General features: G+C 37.6%; 1 protein-coding gene across 2 annotated transcripts in view; it reads left to right on the top strand.

Annotated features, from left to right (window-relative positions):
• The window catches only part of ADAMTS6 (ADAM metallopeptidase with thrombospondin type 1 motif 6), a 316,340-nt gene that overhangs the window by 131,492 nt on the left and 163,694 nt on the right, over window positions 1-21,154 (top strand). For both annotated transcript variants that reach the window (XM_036736575.1, XM_036736573.1), the window contains exon 7: window positions 16,123-16,166. In XM_036736575.1, the coding sequence (XP_036592470.1) occupies window positions 16,123-16,166 (44 nt within the window). The remainder of the gene's footprint in view (window positions 1-16,122; window positions 16,167-21,154) is intronic.

Here is a 21,154-nt window from a genome sequence, read left to right as displayed (position 1 = left end):
TGAAACTGTCCTTAAGATTAATGCCAGGCAGGGGGAGTTGAGAGATGCAGAGAGGATAGGGGAGTGTTGGTGAAGGGTAGGTCTCTGTGTTGGAGATAAACCTGTTTCCTGGGAGAGGAATCTATCCTCCCACGCCCTGATTTTATCACACATCATTTAGAGTCATGCCACAGTCCTCCTCTCTCAACTACTATTCCTCTCTCCCCCACACTTTGGAAAACTGCTTCTGTAGGATATAATTTACTGAGAACGTCTAAATCCTTTCTGTGTCTTCACTTCTCTCAAATGACAATTACTTCTTAGAGACATGTTTGTTTTATCCTTACTAGAGTAGTCCTTGAATAAAGAAAAAAGAAAGCTAAGAAAGATTGAATAGTTCTGCTTGTTTTTCATGAGTGCAATGGACCTGTTCCTTCTTTGTTTTGTTTTTGTTTTTGTACCAAAGGTGTCATTGAGAAAGATCTCAAAGAAAAAAAAAAAACCACACCTTTTTGTTGTCTTTAGAAAATTTTCCCAAGTTTTCCTCCAGAACTTCATCTTATTCTGGACCCTGTTATAGATTTGTGCCAGGCTTGTATTTGCCTTTGAGCATGTGATCCTCCTCTTAACTTTTGTAAGTGAACTTTTAAAACCAGAACTCATCATCCACTCAAGACTATCTAGATGAACCTTTCTTTTCTTCTTCACTGAGATTTTTGGCAATTGAATTCACTCATTTATTCAACAAAAATTTTAGTGCCCATTAGTTTGCAAATGATATAAAAGGTAAAATAAAATAATTTTTTTTTACAGAACTCAACGTAGAGCATGAAGCCTTTGTAGGGCTTAGATCTGTTAGGGATTTCACTCACTAATATAAAAGAACATCCCTCATTGAGCAGATAATATTTTTAAAGATATGGAGACAATGAATGAATTTTTAGTATAGAAGAGACATATATCCCTCATACTAGTGCCTTAGATATCAAAGAAACAAATGAACATTGTTTTCACTTGTCGTTTTGACAGCACATTTTTCTGGGTCTGAATGAAGTCAGAGTTTTCCATTTGCAGGCTTTAATTCTTTGATTCTGGGTCATGATATAAACATACTGTGTTTCAATTTCTCTTACTATTATCCTCAAAACAATGTGTCATTTGCCCTACAGAGATCAGAACAAAGGTCAAGGCTTTACTGTTTCTGTATATCACTCAAAACACATGGTTCTGTCTTCCAAGAAATTTTCTTTTTGTTTAGGTTAGATTTTCTTTTGAGAATCAGTTTATCTCAACTCATCACTCATAATTCTCACAGTTAATCATTTCTTTGGGTGAATGAAATCTCTGATCTTTTTCTATCAACGTTTTCATTGGTCCTCTGGGTGATTGGATGACTGCTTCATGTGTCACTGAACAGCTTCCCTAGCATAACATCATTGGATCTTTAAACCTTTGGTGAAACTTTTACCGTTAATGTTATATCTTCTTCATGGGCTGCTTCTTAACATGTCATGAATCACTTGCAGAAAAATTCTCCTGATTCATTTTGACATTGACACGAAATATTATATCCTTCTATTTATTCAGATTAAAATTCAGCAAATACTTATTCAGCACCTACTGTGTGCAAGGCCCTCTTCTAAAACAGTTCCTAGCTCAAGGGATGAGCCAAGTGATTTTCCTGGAAAGCAATGTTGCAACAAAACTTGGCTCATGTCTCCACTAGGATTGTTTCTCCTCTGTTTCCACAAGCCATATGGGAAACCAATCTTATCACCTCATAGTCATATCTTAGAGTATTACAGATTCATCTTTTCTCTAAGGTACTTACTTTTAAGAAATAATTTAAACCGTGGGACATTTTGGTTCATAATACACAAACCTGTTTACATGTAATATATACACATGTACTTATGCATGGCATTTATAAAAAGTATACACAGTTTGAATATTGATAAGACATTTACAAATAGACAGAAACATTATAGTTTATTCTCTTTAGTAATAAGGCCAGTTACAGTTTGGTGTACACAATATGTCATAACTACATAAATCACACTATGTATAAGAAAAAGCATAAATCGAAAATAGCAAAAATCCTTCTGAAACTTGAATAATTGGAGTGAATTTGTTGGCAGGCAGAAAAGGTCAAAGGGACAAAGAAGTTGGAAATTCAAACTGAACAACCAACAACATTCAGCTATTTCTAGATTATGAGATAAAGCTGAGGTAGAATTTATCTGGACACTTATTTGCTTTGAATATAGTAAAGTAGTGGCATGTGCTTAACATTTGTTGAGTTGAATCTGATAATAAGGAAGGTAGAAAAAAGATTTGTGGAGAATGAGACTGAAATAGTAGATTGAGAGTGGTAGTGGAGGGAGGAAGGACAGAGAGACTTAGTATGATTTGGTATAAATAATAGGGTTTCAAATTTTAAGGGAAGAGTGAAAAAATGACCATACTTAATAGTTGTTCAGTCATGTCCAGCACTTTGTGACCCCATTTGAGGTTTTCTTGGCAGAGTACTGGAGTGATTTGCCATTTCCTTCTCCAGCTCATTTTACAGGTGAGGAAGTAGAAGTAAACAGGGTTAAGTGACTTGCCCAGGGTCACACAGCTAGTACGTGTCTGAGGCTGGATTTGAACTCAAGTCTTCCTGATCCCAGGTCCACTGTGCCACCTAGCTACCCATACATGATAGTTATCTTAGTTCTAATAATTGGCCTTAAATTAAGAACACATCAGAACAGGTACTGAAAAAGATGCTTAGGAAACTAGATATTTGGCAAAAGATGGAGAATTCCTTCTAGTAGGACAGGTACTGCAAGTACAACTAGGTCCAAATTAGTAGAAATAGTATATTTGCAGTTATAATGATGAAAAATGTGTAATTGGTTCCAGCCCAATAGATACATACAGTATAAATGCAGTATAAATGCAACTGCTTCAGGGCTATGTCATTATTTGCACTGCTCAGAACTTAGCTGCTAGGTTCCCAGACTCAAAGCTCTAGAGCTGAAAGGGACCTCAGAGATCACCTAATCTATTTTACAGATGAGAAAACTGAGGGCCAGAGCCTTTCCCAAGTTTGTTCAGGTAGTAAGCCTCAGTGCCAGCACTTTCCCCTGTATCATCCCGCTTCAGCTTTACAAATGGGGAAACTGAGGCTCAGAGACTTGCCCTTGGTCCCATAGCTCATCTGAGGTGAGATTTAAACCTAGGTTTCTTCTGGCTTCCACTTCAGAACTCTTTCCAGTACACCATGTAGACTCTCAACACTTTTCTTTTCCAACTAAGTAATGTAGGGAATACAACTATTATCATCTTTACACTTGGGGGAATAGACTCTAAACGTTAAGTGACTTAAAGGGGAAGACAAAACATTTTCAAGAACCAAAGAAGTGAGGGGAGTTGGGATGGTGATTTCAGTGCATTGTTGAGGACAGGAAACATCAGCATTTCGTCCTAAACTCTGGCATGGGTGCTGACATGAGTGCTGCACATCAATGGTCAGAATATATTTTAGACTGTCTAAATAGAAGGTTTTCTCCTAAAGCTGCATTTCCTCCATTCTTTTTTTGTCTCATGTGTAAGTTTATTTTTATTATGAAGCTGATTACATAAACGCACAATTTTTCTTTTTAAAAATATTTTATTTATTTTATTTTGACCTTAAGAAATAAAACAAGAATTTCTATGATATAGCAAATAGGAAAAAAAAGATGATTGCACATGAAACTTCAAATCTATTTTGTACAACTTGCTATTCCCTTTAAATATATAATAAAGTTATATAACTTTCTTTTTTTCCTTCCCTCCCCCCACCCTACTCATGGCTATCCATTAGACACAAATATGTGTGTGTGTGTGTGTGTGTGTGTGTTACACACACACATATATGTAAAACCATTCTGTACATATTTCTGTTTATCAGTTCTTTCTCTGGATGCAGATAGCATCTTCCTTCACATATTCTTTTTTATTATTTTTAAATTTTTTTTTATTTGGTTATAGGGGTAAGGCAGGGCAATTGGGGTCAAGTGACCTACCCAAGGTCACACAGCTAGTAAGTGTGTCAAGTGTCTGAGGCTGCATTTGAACTCAGCTCCTCTTGACTCCTAGTGCTCTACTCACTGTGCCACCTTTATTCAAGTCTTTCCAGGTTTTTCTGAAATCTGCCTGTTCATCATTTCTAATGGAACAATAGTATTCCATCACATTCATATACCACAATTTGTTTAGCCATTCTCCAACCGATGGGCATCCTCTCAATTTCCAACTCTTGGCCACCACAAAAAGAGCTGCTATAAATGTTTTTGTACGTGTGGGTCTTTTTCCCATTTGTATGATCTCTTTGGGATACAGACCTAAAAGTGGTGTTGCTGGGTCAAAGGGTATATGCATTTTTATAGTCCTTTGGTTATAGTTCCAAATTGCTCTCCAGAATGGTTGGATCAGTTCACAACTCCACCAACAATGCATTAGTGCTTCAATTTTCCCACATCTTCTCTAGCATTTATAATTTTCCTGTTTTGTCATGTTTACCAATTTGATAAGTGTGATGTGGTACCTCAGAGTTGTTTTGATTTGCATTTCTCTAATCAATAGAAATTTAGAACATTTTTTTTCAAATGACTACAGATAATAAAGGTAAATTTTATACAGGTCTTTAAACAATCAAAAATATTAGTAGGAAATTTTTTAAGGTCAGATATTGATGTTTATCATAATAATATGAGGAGGCTAAGTAGCATAGATGATAAAGTACAGGACCTGCAATTCGGAAGATCTGAGTTCAAATGTGGCCTCAGCACCTTATTAGCTATATGGTCCTAGACAAGTCACTTAACCTCTGTCTTCCTCATATATATGTATATGTATATATACATATATATACATATATATATACATATATATATATATATATATATAAATATGTATATAATGAGGGTAATAATAGCTTCTGCTTCCTGGGGTTGTTCTGAGGATAAAATAAGATAATATTTTAAAAGTGCTTTACAAACTTTAAAGAGTTATTGTTGTTCATGACTTCATTTTTGAAGAGGACCAATAACATCACGGGATGATGTCTTGACAGGCACATGAATTAGATTTAAGTGAGGCAGAGCTGCACAAAGTTGTCAGCCTCACTCTCTCAAATGGTAGCGATAATAATAATAATGATCATGTTAGCTCATGTATATTGCACATTATAGTTTATGAGACACTTTCCCTCATAAGAACCTTTTGAGATAGATGATATAAATATTGTGCCTGTTTTGCACATAAAGGGACTAATGATCAGAGAAATTAAGTGACTTGCCTATGGTCTCTCAGGTAGTGAGTGTCTGAGCTGGTAATGAATGAAAGTATTTTGATCCTGAAACTAGTTATCTTTCCATTACACCATTATATAAGGAGCAAGGTATATTGCCAAAGAATGTAGACTGCCAAGTGAGTAAGGTAAACCTAAGCTTTTTTCACGTTGCCTTTTTAATACGAGTGGCTTGAGGTCTTCAGCATTCCTTCCAGAGGGTGGCAAGCATTGTCAGTTTTCTTGGCCCTTAAAGAATTTTTGCTTTTAATTATTCCATTCCATCTGGTAGTGCAACTGAGGTCAGTTTTGAGTGCTTCTGCTTGACTATATGCAAAGTAAATAGGAAAGATCTGTCTCACTGTCATTTTGCTCTTTTATGGCCACATGTAACAGGGCTCAATGAGACAAAAGAAGTTCTGTTGTTGGTCTGGGAACATTGCTTAGTGGCAAACAAATGACTTAAACTTTAGAATGCTAGCTTTTGTTCCATCCCCTTCGCTATAATTGGATCACTACAAGAAACTCTTCTGTGCTGAGGCTATTTTTCTGTCTCACATCTGTTAGTGGGGTGAGGTTCTTTAGAACTTTTTCTGTCAATTGGCAAACACATTTTCAGTGCTTACTATGTGCCAGACACTGTGTTAGGTGTGGGGATGCAAAGACAAAAATTAGACAGTCCCTGTCTTCAAGGATTTTATGTTCTATTGGAGAAGAAAACTTGTACATAAAAATCTGCCTAGAGGGAATACTTAATTCCTTGGGACTGAACCTGGAAAATAGAAGGTGACTGTAGGTTCTTCCCAATTGGCTTTGTTGAGTGATCTACAGAGAACTAATTAGAACAAGAGAAGATCCAAAGCTGGACAAGTGAGCAGGGATTGATTCCTAGCCCTTCCTTATATTCTAAAAGTTTATTACATTTATGATGTTATCGAATCAGTTCAGCTCCTTTGTAACTCTAGTGTCAGATGGGAATCATAACATACTCGACAGAGTCAAAGTGCTAAAGTTATTTAGTAAGTGCAGGTTTCATTAAGTGGTGGGTTTATTTTTTATACCCAAACTTTTTGAAAACTGAGTTTTTATTGATGTCTCTTTTATATCACCACAATTTCCCTCCTCCTCCCAGAGAATCGTTTCATATAATATTTAATATTTTAAAAGACAAAACGAAAAAAGAAAAAGAAGAGGAAAACTCAGCATAACTCATCAGTACATTTTTTTAAAGTCTGAAAAGATGTGCAGTGTACAACACTGGTGGACTTCCCACCTCTGCAAAGGGATTGGGTGGAAATGTCTACTTACATATCTTTTTTCCAAACCATACTTGTTCTATGTAATTTTGCAAGATTCACTTTTGTTTTTTTTTTGTAGTTTACGTCATTGTATTCATTGTGTGTATCATTTTCTTGGCTCTGATTCCTTCCCTCTGCATCAGTTCTATGATTCTCTGTATTCATCATACACAAAATTTCTGATAGTACAGTAGTATTCCATTACATTCATGAACCATGATTTAGTTAGCTATTCCTCAGTCGATGGACATATACTTTGTTTCCAGTTCTTTGTATAGCAAAGCTTTTAACCACAAATGTAGAATTTGACGTCAATGTCTAAAACATTCCCCCATGAAACAGGTAGAGAGACATGTTAGTTATGGGATGCAAGGCACAGATTTCCATCTTTTATCAACCTTGCTGACATTCCGGCCTGCTTGAGTCATAGATTTCGTTACCTACTCACTTCTTAACAATTTGTATAGTTCTGCTAGTTTTCTTAGGGTACCTAGAGTAGCAACATTGTGTACTGATTAAGTACTTATTACGTGTAGAGCTCTGTGAGATGTGTGGGGGATGCAAAGTTCTGATAAGACATCACTCCTTCCCTCAAGTATCGTATGGTCAAGTAAGAGGATCTGAGGAATCAGTGTGATGAGGTCAAAAGAGTGCTGGATTTTGGGCCAGAGGTTCAAACACCAGCTTTCCTCCTTGTGTAACCTTGGGTGACTTATCTGATATCTCCTGGTTACACTTTCCTCATTTATTAAAAGAGGATGGTAGACTAGACTATGCCTGAGGTCCCTCCCAGCCCTAAAGCTATGATTTTATGATACCACTTCACATCACTATAATGTACAATATTACATGATAAAAGCATTAGAGTTATAAAATGAAGGTTCATATAAGGTATGGGGGGCGAGGAGGGATCTAGAAGTTGTTACCACTTTGGGGGAGGCTTGGGGATACTTAGCTCTCAGAAATCCCTACACTTTCTGTGACAACTGAGTAATCCCTGCTAACCCTTGTTTCATAGCCATTCTAGACACACTCTCCATTGAAATATGGAAAGGTCAGTTCTCAGCCCAGGTATGCTGGGTTAATTTCTTTCATCCATTCACATCTGTCACTGCTACACTTGTCTAAAGATCTGGGCCTCTTATTCAAACCATTTTCTAAAGATTTTCTTTCATTCACTAATTAACCCGGATCAGCCAATTCTTTACTCTGACACTTAAGCAGACACATAGTTAATTCAATTTAACAAACACTTGTTGAGGGCCTACTGTGTGCAGAATGAATAGATTTTTCAGAGTGTTAAGGAATTCACACTTTAAACCAGGAACCCAGGAAACTTGTCAGATAATTACAAACTAGGTTTTCATACAGTTCTAGCTATGAATCATGTTCTTCACAAGGATTAGAAACAGATTGCATGAAGTAGAAGGAAAATCAGAAACTGAGGATTAGGTGGTGAAAAGCACCTCGGGTGCATGAGTGGAGGGAAGAGAAAAACAAAGAAAGCAGGGACTGACTTAGTCATTTGTCTTGGATGGTTTGGGTCAGAGTTTTTCTAATTTTCCCCTTCCTTCTTCCCCTTTTCCCCGGCTCCCCCACCATGTGCTGTATATCCTGCCTCCAAACAAAGGAAGAAGAAAAAGAGGTACAGCAGAATTTCTATGCTATTTTGACCTACAAATCCCCTGAGTTGGAAGACAGGGTCCCTTTTTTAAGGGTCCCATTTGTAGCCTAACCCCAACTTCTCAGGTCACAAATCTTAGCAGGGGCTGGTACTTATGGCCTGAAACTAGGTTCAAATATAATGGCCAGAGCTGTGGCTGACCAAATAGTGTCACAGAGGCAGGGGTGTATGTTAGAGGAGCAGAGAGGTCTCTTCATTGTGAACTTCTCTCCAATCCAGATAACCACCAGACAATCCCCCAAAGCACACTGGTTTCCTAGGCAAATATCCATGATTAAGCCAGGTCTTTTCTCATGTCTTTCTTTACCATTATTCCAGATTGGGCTTTGGATAGGACAGAGTAAGGTTGGAATCTCTTAAAAGGGAAGACACAAGTTGACAGGGAAGGGGTAGAGTACAAAGCAAAAATGAAGGATCACGAAATGGAGAGAAAAGGCAGTGCATAGTGGGGAGGGGGATGAGTATGGCATAAGGACTAATGAGTTTTTGTACTTTTTAGTCATTTGTGTTACTGGAAAGCCTGCCTGCACCCTTTTTGTAGTTTCATCAAAGGTGCCCTGCATCTGTATGTAAACTATTTTCATAAAAATGTTATAGAAATGAGAAAGTAGGTTTGTAGTTACTGATAACTTCTTCATCTCCTTTTTCCTACAGTAATAATGTCTGTGAGCTTTTTCAATCTTTCATGCCTTTCACTCTTTTAGATATCTTGAGAATAGAATCCTCAATATCTAGCAAAGCACCTTTAGGAAATGCCTAATAAATGTTCCATTCAGCTTGCTTTGGGGCATTAGATAATCTTTTTCTACCTGCTATTTATCTTCCTAATTACAGTTTGCTTAGGCTTATAATAAAATTGCATTGCTTGAATTTTTCATGACACTACTCCCTTCTGCTTTCCCTGTCTGATTGCTCCTTCTCAGTCTTCTTTGCTGGCTCATCATCTTTGTCATGATCCCTAACATTGAGATGTTCCCCAAGCTGTCCCTTCTTTTCCCTCTGTCTCTCCCTCTCTTTGTAACCTCATCAGATCCCAAGGGCTTAAAAATATTATCTCTATGTTGAGCACTACCAAATGTATATATCCAACCCTAGTCTTTACCCAGGGAGTCACATTACCAGTTGTCTATTAGAAATTTCAAGCTGGAGGTCCCAGAGATGTCTTAACCTCCAAGGGTCTAATATTGAACTTATTGTTATTCTCTTTAAACCTTCCCCTCTTCTAAACATCCCTCTTTGTGTCAAAGCCACTATCGTCCTCCCAGTGTCTCAGGTTCATAATCTTGGCGTTGTCTTGGACTCCTCATTCTCTCCTCCACCTATCCAATCATTTACCAAATCTCACCTTTTCTACCTTTACAATATCTCTTATATCCAAACCTTTCACCCTGCTTCCACAGCTTCCACTTTATTTCATCACCTTTCCTCATTATCTCTTGTCTAGATTGTTGCAACAACTTCCTAACTGGTTTTCCTGCCCCAAGTATTTCCACACCCTACTCACTATTTTAAAATAATTTTCCTTAATGCAGATCTTACCATGTGACTTGCCTACTCAACCAAACCCCAATGGCTTCTTACTGCTTTTAGGATAGAATAAAACTTTTCTGTCTAGCTTTTAAAGCTATGTATAAGTTGGCTCCAACCTATCTTTCCAGCCCCATTGGACATTACTTCTCCTCTCACAACTCTGTGATCCAGCCAAACTGGCCTTCTCTACATTTATTACTCATGAAACTCCATCTCCCATGTCTGTGGCTTTGTGCTGGCCATTCCCCATGCCAGGAATGTAATTCCTCCTTACCTCTGCCTTAGAGCCCTTTTCTTACTTTAGGGTACAGCATAGGCATCATCTTCTATGTGAAGCTTTTCCTGATGCACCCAACTGCTAGTGCCCTCCTTCCCAAGCTACTTTGTATTTAGTAGCTTTAGTTTTGTTCTGTATGCGTTTTTATATGTACTTGCTCTCTCTCACACTAGAATGTAAGGTACTTGTAAGTAGAGATTTTCATTTTTTGCAGGGATTGTTTCATTCTTTGTACTTGTATCCCTAGTGTGATCAGAGTACCTGTCACATAGTAGATACTTAATAATAATTTTTTTATTGATTGATTAATTGTATTAAATGGAAAGTCTTTAGGTGAGATCATCTTTCCAGTGCATACAAGCATACTAATTCTGATGAAGTGGTTAGACAACTGGAGGGATAGATCTTTCAAGATCCAATTGCAAACAACAAAGTTTAGTTTCAACTTCAAGTCTTTGACCTAATAAAAATATACACAAATGATGTTTGAGACACTGAAGAACTAGAGAAGTTTGCTTTAATTCAAATGTATGAAAACATCTCAAACACAAGCATTTCCCTCACTTCCAATCGAATAAGTAAATATTTATTAAGTGCCTACTGTGTGCTAAGTGCTAAGGATAGAAAGAAAGGCAAAAGACCAGGCCCCCAAGGAACTCAAAGTCTAACGGGGAGGGGGTGGGGTGTGGGGGGGAAGACAACAGGTAAAAAGAAGCTGAAAAGGAGGGGTGGGGCAGGATGAAGTCCTATAGCCTGGTAGGAAATGATGAGGTGACAACTGGCCTAGGCATCCTTCTTAAATAGAGGTTTTAGGAGGGGTTCACCAATGTCCACACTCCACCCTTTCCAATCAGAGGGAGGGAGAGGCCCTTGGGCCAGGATGCTGAGGAGGTGTGAGTTTCAGAGTTGATGTCATCTTTGGGATGATGAGTTTCCGGAGATCATGAAGTTCAGGAGAGCAGAGTGGGAAACTTCTAATCTTTGCTTTCGATCCCTCCTTTATATGGTCCTTTTTCTTCATTACAAAGTTTGTTGTTGCTTCTCCCCACTTCTTTACTTCCTTTGTCTCATTTCATCCCTCTTTTCACTTTCACTATTCTCTTCACCCTTCATCTGAGTTTCCTTACTGCTAGCTTTCTCCTAAACAAATTCTTTCCTATTCACTTATTAACACAGAGCAGAGATTTTTTTAAATGGTGGTATATGTGTACTCATTGTCTTGTTAATTAGAATGTAATTTCCTTGTGAGTGGGGATTTGTTTTATTTTTCTTATTTGTAGCTCCATTGCCTACCACAGTCTCTGGCACATAGTAGATCAGGTCAAGTTAACAAACATGTATTTAAAGCTTACTACGTGTCAGGCACTGTAAGCTATGGAGATACAAAGAAAGACAAAAACAGTCCCTGCCCTTTAGGAACTTACAATCTAATGGAGACAACATACAAACAACCATGTGTATATATGGTATATAGAAGGTAGATTGGCAATGATAAATTAGTCCAAACAATATTATACTTATACCAAAGGTTCTCAAACTATGGTCCAGCCTCTGGGACTCACAGGAAAATTACAAAACATCATAGAAGTCAGCTTCACAGAGTTCCCAGTATTACTAGTTGTTGGCAGTATCATCTCAATGCAAGGCAATCTAAGGTTGAGTGTCAAGAGTATGTCAGTTCTCTTTGCCTTTTTAGCTTTTCTCTAATATTCTTTACCTCCTAGCCTTTGAGATAATCGTCAGGCCTTATGTCTTAACTCACTGTGTGATCCTTATTTTTTGTTGATCATAACAAAACATTTGATTCTTTTGAACAAAATATAGCCTTAAAGCCTTTCCTCTAATAATGTGTTTCTCAAAGATAAACAATGCTATAAAAAGTTACCTGATAAATATAGCTGAGATAACTTTGTTCAACAATCCTCTAATTATTAAAATAAGTCAAGGAGTAAAATGGAGACATATGATCCCCAAAAGTTGACATGTTCTCATGGAGGTCATTGAACTCAGAGTGCCAATAGATGAGGGATTTCCTGTAGGTGGTGAGGTCCTCCAGATGCCTCTGCTTGTCAGTGGTATTCTGCTGATTAAATCAAATCCTGGAGCATTGTGCAGTCGCTTAAGTGAGGTACATAATTACTCAAAAGAGTTTGGCATAAACATCCACAAAGAAAACAATAAGTGGATGAATAATGTCTTGGCATCTTTCATGGACTAGTTAAAATCCCATCCTCGGCAAGAAGCCTTCCTGGTCCTCCTCAGTGGTAGCACAAGCTCCATCCGAGGCAAGATGGAGATAATCTCAGAATGGGTGCTTAATAAATACTTGCTGATTGATTGATTTGGGAAGTTGTGTGACACTTTAGACAATGTCAAACTTTTCCTTGAAATTAAAAACAAAATAAAGAATGCCCTTTTAAATACCAATATTCTTCTAGTGATGTGATATGGATGCAAATCATGGAATACTGCAGTCTCCAAAGATTCAAAAGTGCAGTTTTTTCAAAAGGTAATGTTGGGACACTTAGTGGGTATACATAGGCTTCAGGATATCACCAGTGATTAATTCTACCCCAAAAGCAGCATAAACAATCTACAGCCTGTGTGCTACATTTATGCTGTTATAACATCAGGATACCTAAAGGAAGTCCCTCAGTACATTGGGTGGATTTCTTGCAGAGTATTCACAAGAACATGTGTGCAAGAATAACATATAATAAGACATGGATGAAATTTATACCTTTGGAAGGAGTACTCACATTGATATGAGCAAAAGATCCAACAAAGTATTGGTTTATTCATAGAGATAGGGATAAGGACTGGGCCTGTGATTTCATTGGAAGAATATATGAAGCAAGGCAACAAGAATTTATATAGTGCCTACTATGCTCCAGATACTGTGCTGAGCACTTAATAAATATCCTAATTTGATCCTCACAACAGCCCTGCAGAGTATGTACTATTATCCCTATTTTACAGTTGAGAAAACTGAGACAGACAGAATAAAGTGATTTGCCCAGGGTCACACAGCTATTGAGTGTTTGAGACTGGATTTGAACTCAAGTCTTCCTGTCCAAGTCCAGCATTCTATCCGCTGTGCCACCTAGCAAATCAATGCTTAATCAGTGATTGTTGACTTCATTGCTATGAAATGACTATGAAATCCAATTAGATGTGCAGCCCATAGAGTTTATCCATGAGTATCTGTATGCATTAGTTTATATATGTGCATATGTATACATATCATATATAATTACATCTAAAGACTGAACTTAGCAAGAACAATTAGCAAGGTTGTTTAAGCTTTCTTTATCAATTCTAATAATCTGCCTTCATATGGCATCCATCAATGCATCTCAGCATTGAGACTTACCTTCTCGAAGTGTTTTCCCATGCTGCAGGAACTCTGCATTATCTCATAGTTTGGATCAGAGGTTCTTATTTAAACTAACAAATTGTAATCTCTATCAATAGGAATCTAAACATTTACTCAGTTGAAGAATTTGCTTATTTTTCTTCACTGCTGTTCATTTACTCATCCAACAAACATTTATTGAATGATTACTATGCGCGAGGTATTCTGTTAGCCACTGCTCAGTCATTAGTTGTAACAGCTCTGTCTTGATATGCAAGAGGGTGCTGTTGACGGTGGATGCAGTCCACAAATGCAGATCAGAACAGAATACAGAATATTTCTGGAATGTAAATAAAATGAGTAATGCATGGCTTGTCACTGAAGTTGTTAAAGGGTAATCTGTCCTTAGAATAGAGTATTCTGGAGTTGCATAAGCTGATCTGAAAAAGGTAGGGGAAGAATTCTTCACTATAGTTAAGGGTAAGGTATAGGTCAACTAAAGGAAGCAGTTGTGGGGACTGAGTGGTATATGTGTATGTGGGGGAAGACAAGTATAGAATGTTGATAAAGGCTGTCCCCAGGTTGGCTGATAGAAGTTATATCTATGACATGACTCCATCATGATACAGACCTATTATGGCAGCTGAGATACATTTCTACCTACTTGCCTTACATTTATGACTGTCCCAGATGTGAAAATCCCAGGTAACAGCAATGTCAAGGAAGGAGAGAGAAAGGCATGAGTGATCAGGGAGTAGGAATCACATAAATGGCGGGGAGGGGGGGGGGCAGGAAGAGAATCTTTACATTCTCTCATCTACATCTCTCAAATTTGGGAAGTTTCACTGGCTGTCTCTCATGCTGAATACTTTTCCTTCCCTATCTCTTCCTCCTGGCCTCCTTCAAATCCCAGCTAAAACACCACCTCCTACAGGAAAATCTTTCCCAATCTCCCTTAATTCTAGTGCCTTTCTTATGCTGATTATCTCCAATTTATCTTGAATATGTCTTGTTTGTACATAGTTGTTTACATGTTGTCTTCCCCATTAGACTGTGAGCTCCTTGAGAACAGTGACTGTCTTTTGCCTTTGTATCTCCAGTGCTTAGCCTGGTGCTTGACACATAGTAAGAACTTAATGAATGCTTACTGACTGACAGACTAATTGAAAACAATAAGAGTTGAAAACCTGATACTGTAAAGAAAGATCTATGGAAGTCCTCTGTATAGCTTGCCTGTATTCAGTCAACAATACAAAAAATAACATGGGATTTCAGTAGCAATGTGAACGAAACATTTAATGGCAAATTTTGACAAATTACTTTATGAAGTACATTTAGTCTTTAGCAATGACAGAACCATTTATGCTTCCAGTGTTTGATTTTGCTGACCAAAGATACTCAGTAGCTTTTACTTTAACATAATGGAAAGTATTTGTTTTAATTTTATAACTTGGGTTTTCTTTGGTTTGTAAAATATTATTTAAAAAAAATCTTTTTATTTCCCACATGGAAAAACAAAAGGGAATATAACCTATCCTCACCCCACCCTCCTTTTTGTTCATTCTTACTGTTCAGAAACCACGAATGCACTCAGGCTGAGACCTTGCATACTGAAGGTATTATTATAAATCTCTTGAGAAAAATAGTCTTCCTAATACTGGCACATTCTTAATTGTAGCCTTAGAGGTGTAATACACTTAAAAATATCTGACATGGTTGTACAAACCATCTAATTGTCTTGAATATTTGTTTTACTTCAGGATATTTGCTTTATTGAGAAATTAGAAGACCCATTTGTTTTTTTATTTCAGACTTTGGGCAAGCAATTTACCCTTCCTAGGCCTCAGTTTCTTTTTTTATGAAATGGTCGAACTTCAGTTTTCTTCTACTTCTAAATCCTATCATAGGCTATAAATACATTTCAAGTCCTTAATAGTTCGTTAAATGCCCAGGGTTCTGTTATTTTTATCATGATGTCTGAATAGAGAATCTCTTTTTGCAGTTCACCATGGACGAAGCTATCTAACACCGGGGAAGCTTTGTTTCTTGGGTTTTCTGTTTAGCTGTTTGAAAAACTTCTTAAAGCTATTTTCATCTTTTAACCCATGTAAAATCACAAGGGGTGGGGGAAACACAACCACCTGACACCAGTTCTGTTTCCATTGTTCTGTTTTTGGCATGATGCTCTGGACGGCTCTTTTTAACAAGAGCTCGTGTTGGAGTGAGTAGAAGGGAGTGCAGAATTATGCTAATAATTCCAAAATCTAAACTGCAGCCTGTGGCTCTAACAAGAAGACATTCCGGCAGGTTCAGAAGGGGTGGAGGGGAAAGCCACTCCTTTGCTTGGTTCAGAAGCAGTAGCAATCTGCAGACAGGCTGCTCTAGCTTCCTAACAGTATGGCAGGCTGTTTTATGGAGACGGTGATTACAAAGGTCCACTTTAACCTTTCTTTCTTACTGGCAGGTGTCCCGCTGGCTCGCAGCCAGAGGCTGTGAGTGCAGCTTAGCCTGCGGTTTACCCCAGAGTGCTGAAAATGCCGACACTCCAGCTGGCTGCTCATAATTACACTGATTGCGGTCTGACAACTGGAGCTACAAGACAGAGATGTGATAAATGTATGAAAATATTTTACAAATTTGATCACATTACAAATTTTATCTCTCTCTTTATCTCCTCTACAGATATGATATCTGCACTTACAAAAACAAGCCCTGTGGAACATTGGGTAAGTTTCAAAAAGGGAGAAGCACATGAACTGTATTTGTTGGCCAATGGATTTGACTCTTGGTTGTTCAACTGGCCACTTTCCTTCCCTTCAGGTCTTAGTAAGTTCATCTGAAGTTGACCCATAACAACACTTAAAGTTGACCCTCAAGGGTACATAGTTTGTTAAAAGTCACCGAGAACTTAAATGATGTGAACTGCTATTTGGGCGTTTTTGGGCAACTAGAAAGCTGATAAGGACGTGCCAGATGATTCAAATTTAGCAAGCAGTCATTACAGGACAAAGCTTACTGCTTATTTCCATATCATCCATCTCTGTGATATGTTGGAAAAATATGAGAATAAATGAAAGCAATCAGCAGCCTTAAATCCCAAGATGTAAAACCTTTGGTTGAACTATAGCTGCATTGGACATACAGAGGTATGGCATCAAGAGGGACAGAATCTTCAGAAAGAAAAGGTCACCAAACTTTAAGGGATTGTTAGAACTTCTCAGTGCCTTGATAACAGAAAGCATGTTTTTCTAGCAGTACAGGTCAAGGTAGACAGGGGTAGGGCTGCCCTTCTTAACATTTGGATACGTGTTTCCAAAATATTTCTTGTTTTGTAAAACCTTCAGTTTTCTAGGCTGTAAAAGTCAAATTTTATTATGAAGCGTATTATCACATGTTGACTAGCATTCAGATGCAAATGGAAGAAAGCCATTAAAAGATTTTATTAGTGCTGATCATTCCATTAGCTGCAGGCTACAGGTTCATTTGGCAGCTAGTCACTTCAAGGAGCAAGTGATTCAACAAACATTCGGTTTATATCAACAACATTCATCAGTGCTTACTCTGTGTAGGATACTCTGACCTAGTACTGGTTCTTTTTGGTGATGACTTTCTCAGTGTAATTCAGTCTTTTTATAGAGTCAGCACTTTTGATGACTTTTTCTACCTAACAGGAGCCCCTTGGTGGAAAGGGCAATCTGTGGGCACCTCCTCCTGTGTGTGTGTGTGTGTATGTGTGTGTGTGTGTTTGGTATTAGAGGGCAGGATGATTAGAACTATGTGGAAAATTCAGTGGAACTTCTTCCCAGAGGCCCAAATCCTATTGGTGTTTTGACCTGACATGCCCTGCTTCTCCCATCCTGTTTCTCCCAGTAGGATTTCTGATTAGGCAGAAAAATTCATTTGCCTGGAACTAGCTTTACCATCAAGTTCCTACCTGTGAGGAAGGCACCGTTGTCAGGAAACTTGCTTTCAGTGAGGAAGTTTACATCAAAAAGAATTCCTTTCTAAAAATTTGGTTTAGTGAGTCAATCTAAGGGAAAGAGAGCTGAACTGAGATTTGTAAGATGTATCTATATCATTGATTGAGCATATGACCGCGGACAATTAACTTAACTTCCTGGGCCTCAATTTTCTCATCTTTAAAGTAAGATTAATATCATGTATTCACACCAGAGCAAAGCTATGAGGACCAAATGGGATAATAATGGGAACGTGTTTAGGAAAAAGATGCCATATAAAAACAAAATGTTAGTGTTCTTTAATATAGAAATATATAATATAGAAGATTTTATGTATAATTTTGTTTTTAAAAGTTACTATCTGCTTTATATTCTGAAGCTATAAATGGGAGCTTAAATGCTTAACTGAGTTGGGCTGCAACAGATTCGATCCTAGCATAATTACGTGTGTTTTGAGAGGATTGAAGTTTATCGAGCGTCCTTGTAATGGTAGCTATTCCTCTTTTTAGCACAACTGTTAATATTATTGCCTGTTTAGAAAAGTTTGAAATTCCCTTTTTTCATGCCCCAAATGGAAGAGTTAATATACTTTCCTTCTCCTTTCATCCCCTTCTTCACTAACCTTTCCCTCATCAAGGAGTAAACAAGGCAAGATGGCAAGAAAGCTGTGTGTGAAAAAAAAAAAAACTCAGGGAAAGAGAAGCGCGGAGGGCATACGCTGGCTTCTCTGCTTAGGTCTGTGCTTTTTGCAAAACTGAGAGGGGATGTTGTCTGTTTTCACTGGGGTGTAGGGCATGAAGAAATTCATCATGGAAGTGGGTTTGATTGGGAGACTGGTCAACTTTCTTTCTCCTGCTGGACCAAAGCTCAATTATGTGCCTTCACTATTTTGTCAGTACTATGGATTGGAAGTAGTGTGGCGAATGGATATTCTTGAGAGGATTTCTGTACTGGGAGGTGCCTTTTAACTCTTGAATCGGTGATTTTTATGAATTCTTGGATTGTCTACATTCAAATATAAACATACTCATGCATTATAAAATCAAGAATAATTAATTTTTTTTATTATTAAAAGAATTTGGGGGTCAAAAGCCATTTTGGTTTTCTTAGACCAAAGGAAGGATGTCACACCAACTGTGTGACATCCAAGAAGTCTCTTAACGTCTCTGTGCCCCAGGGATCTCTGTAAAATAGATGAGTTGTCAATCTTGGAGTTCCCCACAAAATGATATCACAAGTCCAGACAAAACAAGCAAATAAAAATTCCAACTGTGAGTAAACCATTCATACAGAATCCAATCCAACAGTCATTCATTAAGTGCTAAGTACTGACAATAGGAGAGAACTTGTGCAGTATATAGAATGCTAGGCCCTAAGTGGAAGATCTGAGTTCAAATTTGGACTCAGCCACTTACTAGCTGTGTGACCCTGGGTAAGTCATTTAATCCTTATTTCCCTCAGTTTCTCATCTGTAAAATGGGGATGAACTGCAGAAGGAAATGGCAAACCACCGGTATCTTTGCTGAGAAAATCCCATGCACGAGTGCATGGGGTCACGAAGACTCAAATGTGACTGACCAACTGAACAACAAAGTACTGAGAATAGAGAGACAAAATGAAATAAGGGCCCTGACCTCAAGGAGATTACATTGCACTGGAAGTATATATGTGCTGACCTTCATATATGAGAGATGTTAATGACTCCTACTATCAGTAGTAGGGCATATGCCACTTGAGTGGCTTTTCCTTTGGTGGTAAATACGTGCGTTCTCTTGGCTAATTTCCCTTGTGAGATACCTGGATAGAGTGGGGGGGGAGTAGGGGGTGGGGGGTAGTGGGAGATCTGTGGCCATAAAACCTAAGTTCCGCGCTGCCCGGCTTAGAAATCAAACCTATCACCAACACTGGAGAGAATTTTGTAGCATCACAAGAGAAAAAAAATTTGACCAAGACATTATTTGTTTTTGTTTTTTAGTTTAGGAGCACTCCTAGGCATTCACCAAATAGTTTGTTGCTGATTATTCTTCCTCTTAATGTGTTCTCTTCGCATAACTAGCAATTTTATGTAAAACTTCAGAGCCAAATCTGTGTTTAAAAACCCTATGGTCCTACAGAGAATGATTGAGAGTTCTTTATTTTAAATACAAACCACAAGACATATATAAAAATGTAGCCCTTGCAATACTACTTTGGTCTGGGAAAATGTGAAAAAATCTTAATTGACTAATAATTATCCATTGCAATTTTTATCTGCTACTATGTTTATGCTTCCACCAAAGTCAATCACTGTAACCAAGATAACAATACCAATACGTTAGGTTGAGGACAGTTAATGCAATTTCAAAAAAAAAATTGTAATCTGACATATTGGGACAAAAGAGTGCTAGTTAGTAAAAAAAAAAATTAAAATCCTGTTGAATAGATAATAGTTCAGTCTCCTCATGCTGTTACTGCCCTTGCTTTTCTCAATAAAATATTTAAATTAGTGAAAATTATTTATATGTTTAAATCACCAGTGTTGATAAAAGCACCCAAAGGTCTCAGAGGTCTAATTTTTTTTTTTGCCTCCAAACAAATAGATACAATAAATAATCCTTCAGTGAACTCCAACTCTACTTTATTCTGGTTACTAGGCTGAAATTTTGGATGGAGGCGGGATGGCACAGGATGCTTGGAAGCTATAGAAAAAGCAGTTTCTAGAGCTTTCCTGTTGGTGAAATGCTGGGTAATACAGCTTACATTGTATCAAACTAGTGTAACTGGGAAATTGAGTTGTTTGGAAGGCAATTACCAATACTTGGATCAAGGTAGTTGTCTGTTCATAATGTGAAATGATTTTCCTACATTTCCCCTGATTTCTTCCAAGTGACTTCTCCTAGTCCCTCTTTATTTCTCTCTGTGTTAAGTGATACAGTATGATTTGGAATGGGTTTCCTTATACAGGATAGCATTTTTCCTTTTGCACAAAAGTTCCTTTTATTCACCTCTGTTTTGGAGCTATACACAGATTTACAGAGCATGATATTCTCTTGGAGTAGATGTTATTAAAGCATCTGCATGATAATTTGAGGAACAATTCATCAGCATCAATGAATTAGCACCAGTGTATCTCCTTTGTTAGGAATATTCAGTATACCAAAGGGGGCAGTAGGACAAGAGAACTATAGCCTGTGTTCCTAAATTTGGGAATGGCTTCCCTTCCATTAAGACTATTTATGAATAAAGGTGCTAACATCCTCACCAAGACTAATTTCAAGAGATGCTGTTTTAGAAAAATAAAGAAAAAGGGGGAAAAATCACCAGACCATGCCATTAGTGATTCAGAGAGAGAGAGAGAGAGAGAGAGAGAGAGAGAGAGAGAGAGAGAGAAGAGAAAGAGAGAGTGTGTGTGTGTGTGTGTGTGTGTGTGTGTGTGTATGTGTTTAACAGTTCTTTCCCTCTATTGATAACATTCAGTTTTGTTTTTATAAAAATGTCTCTTTTTTTAACCACTTGGGACTCATTTTTTTTGGTAACTAAAAAAAGTTGCTTGTATATTTTTATGAACCCACTAAACTTAAACAGATCTCTTTAGAAAAATAATGTGGATACATTTTGCTTTCTGCAGCCTCAAGAATGTTAAAATAGAAATGCTTTCTTGAATTCCCTCTCCTGGCTCAAGTTACTAGGTGGTCCCAAGTTACCAGAAGTAAAATTTATAAATCTAACCCCTCGTCTAGACATTTTCCAGCACTGACTGCAGTTCAAAAAATATT

This window comes from Trichosurus vulpecula, chromosome 1, assembly GCF_011100635.1.
Source record: "Trichosurus vulpecula isolate mTriVul1 chromosome 1, mTriVul1.pri, whole genome shotgun sequence".
Taxonomy (NCBI): Eukaryota; Metazoa; Chordata; class Mammalia; order Diprotodontia; family Phalangeridae; genus Trichosurus; species Trichosurus vulpecula.
Note: the sequence above shows the minus strand (reverse complement) of the source record. Positions and strands in the feature narration are given on the sequence as shown.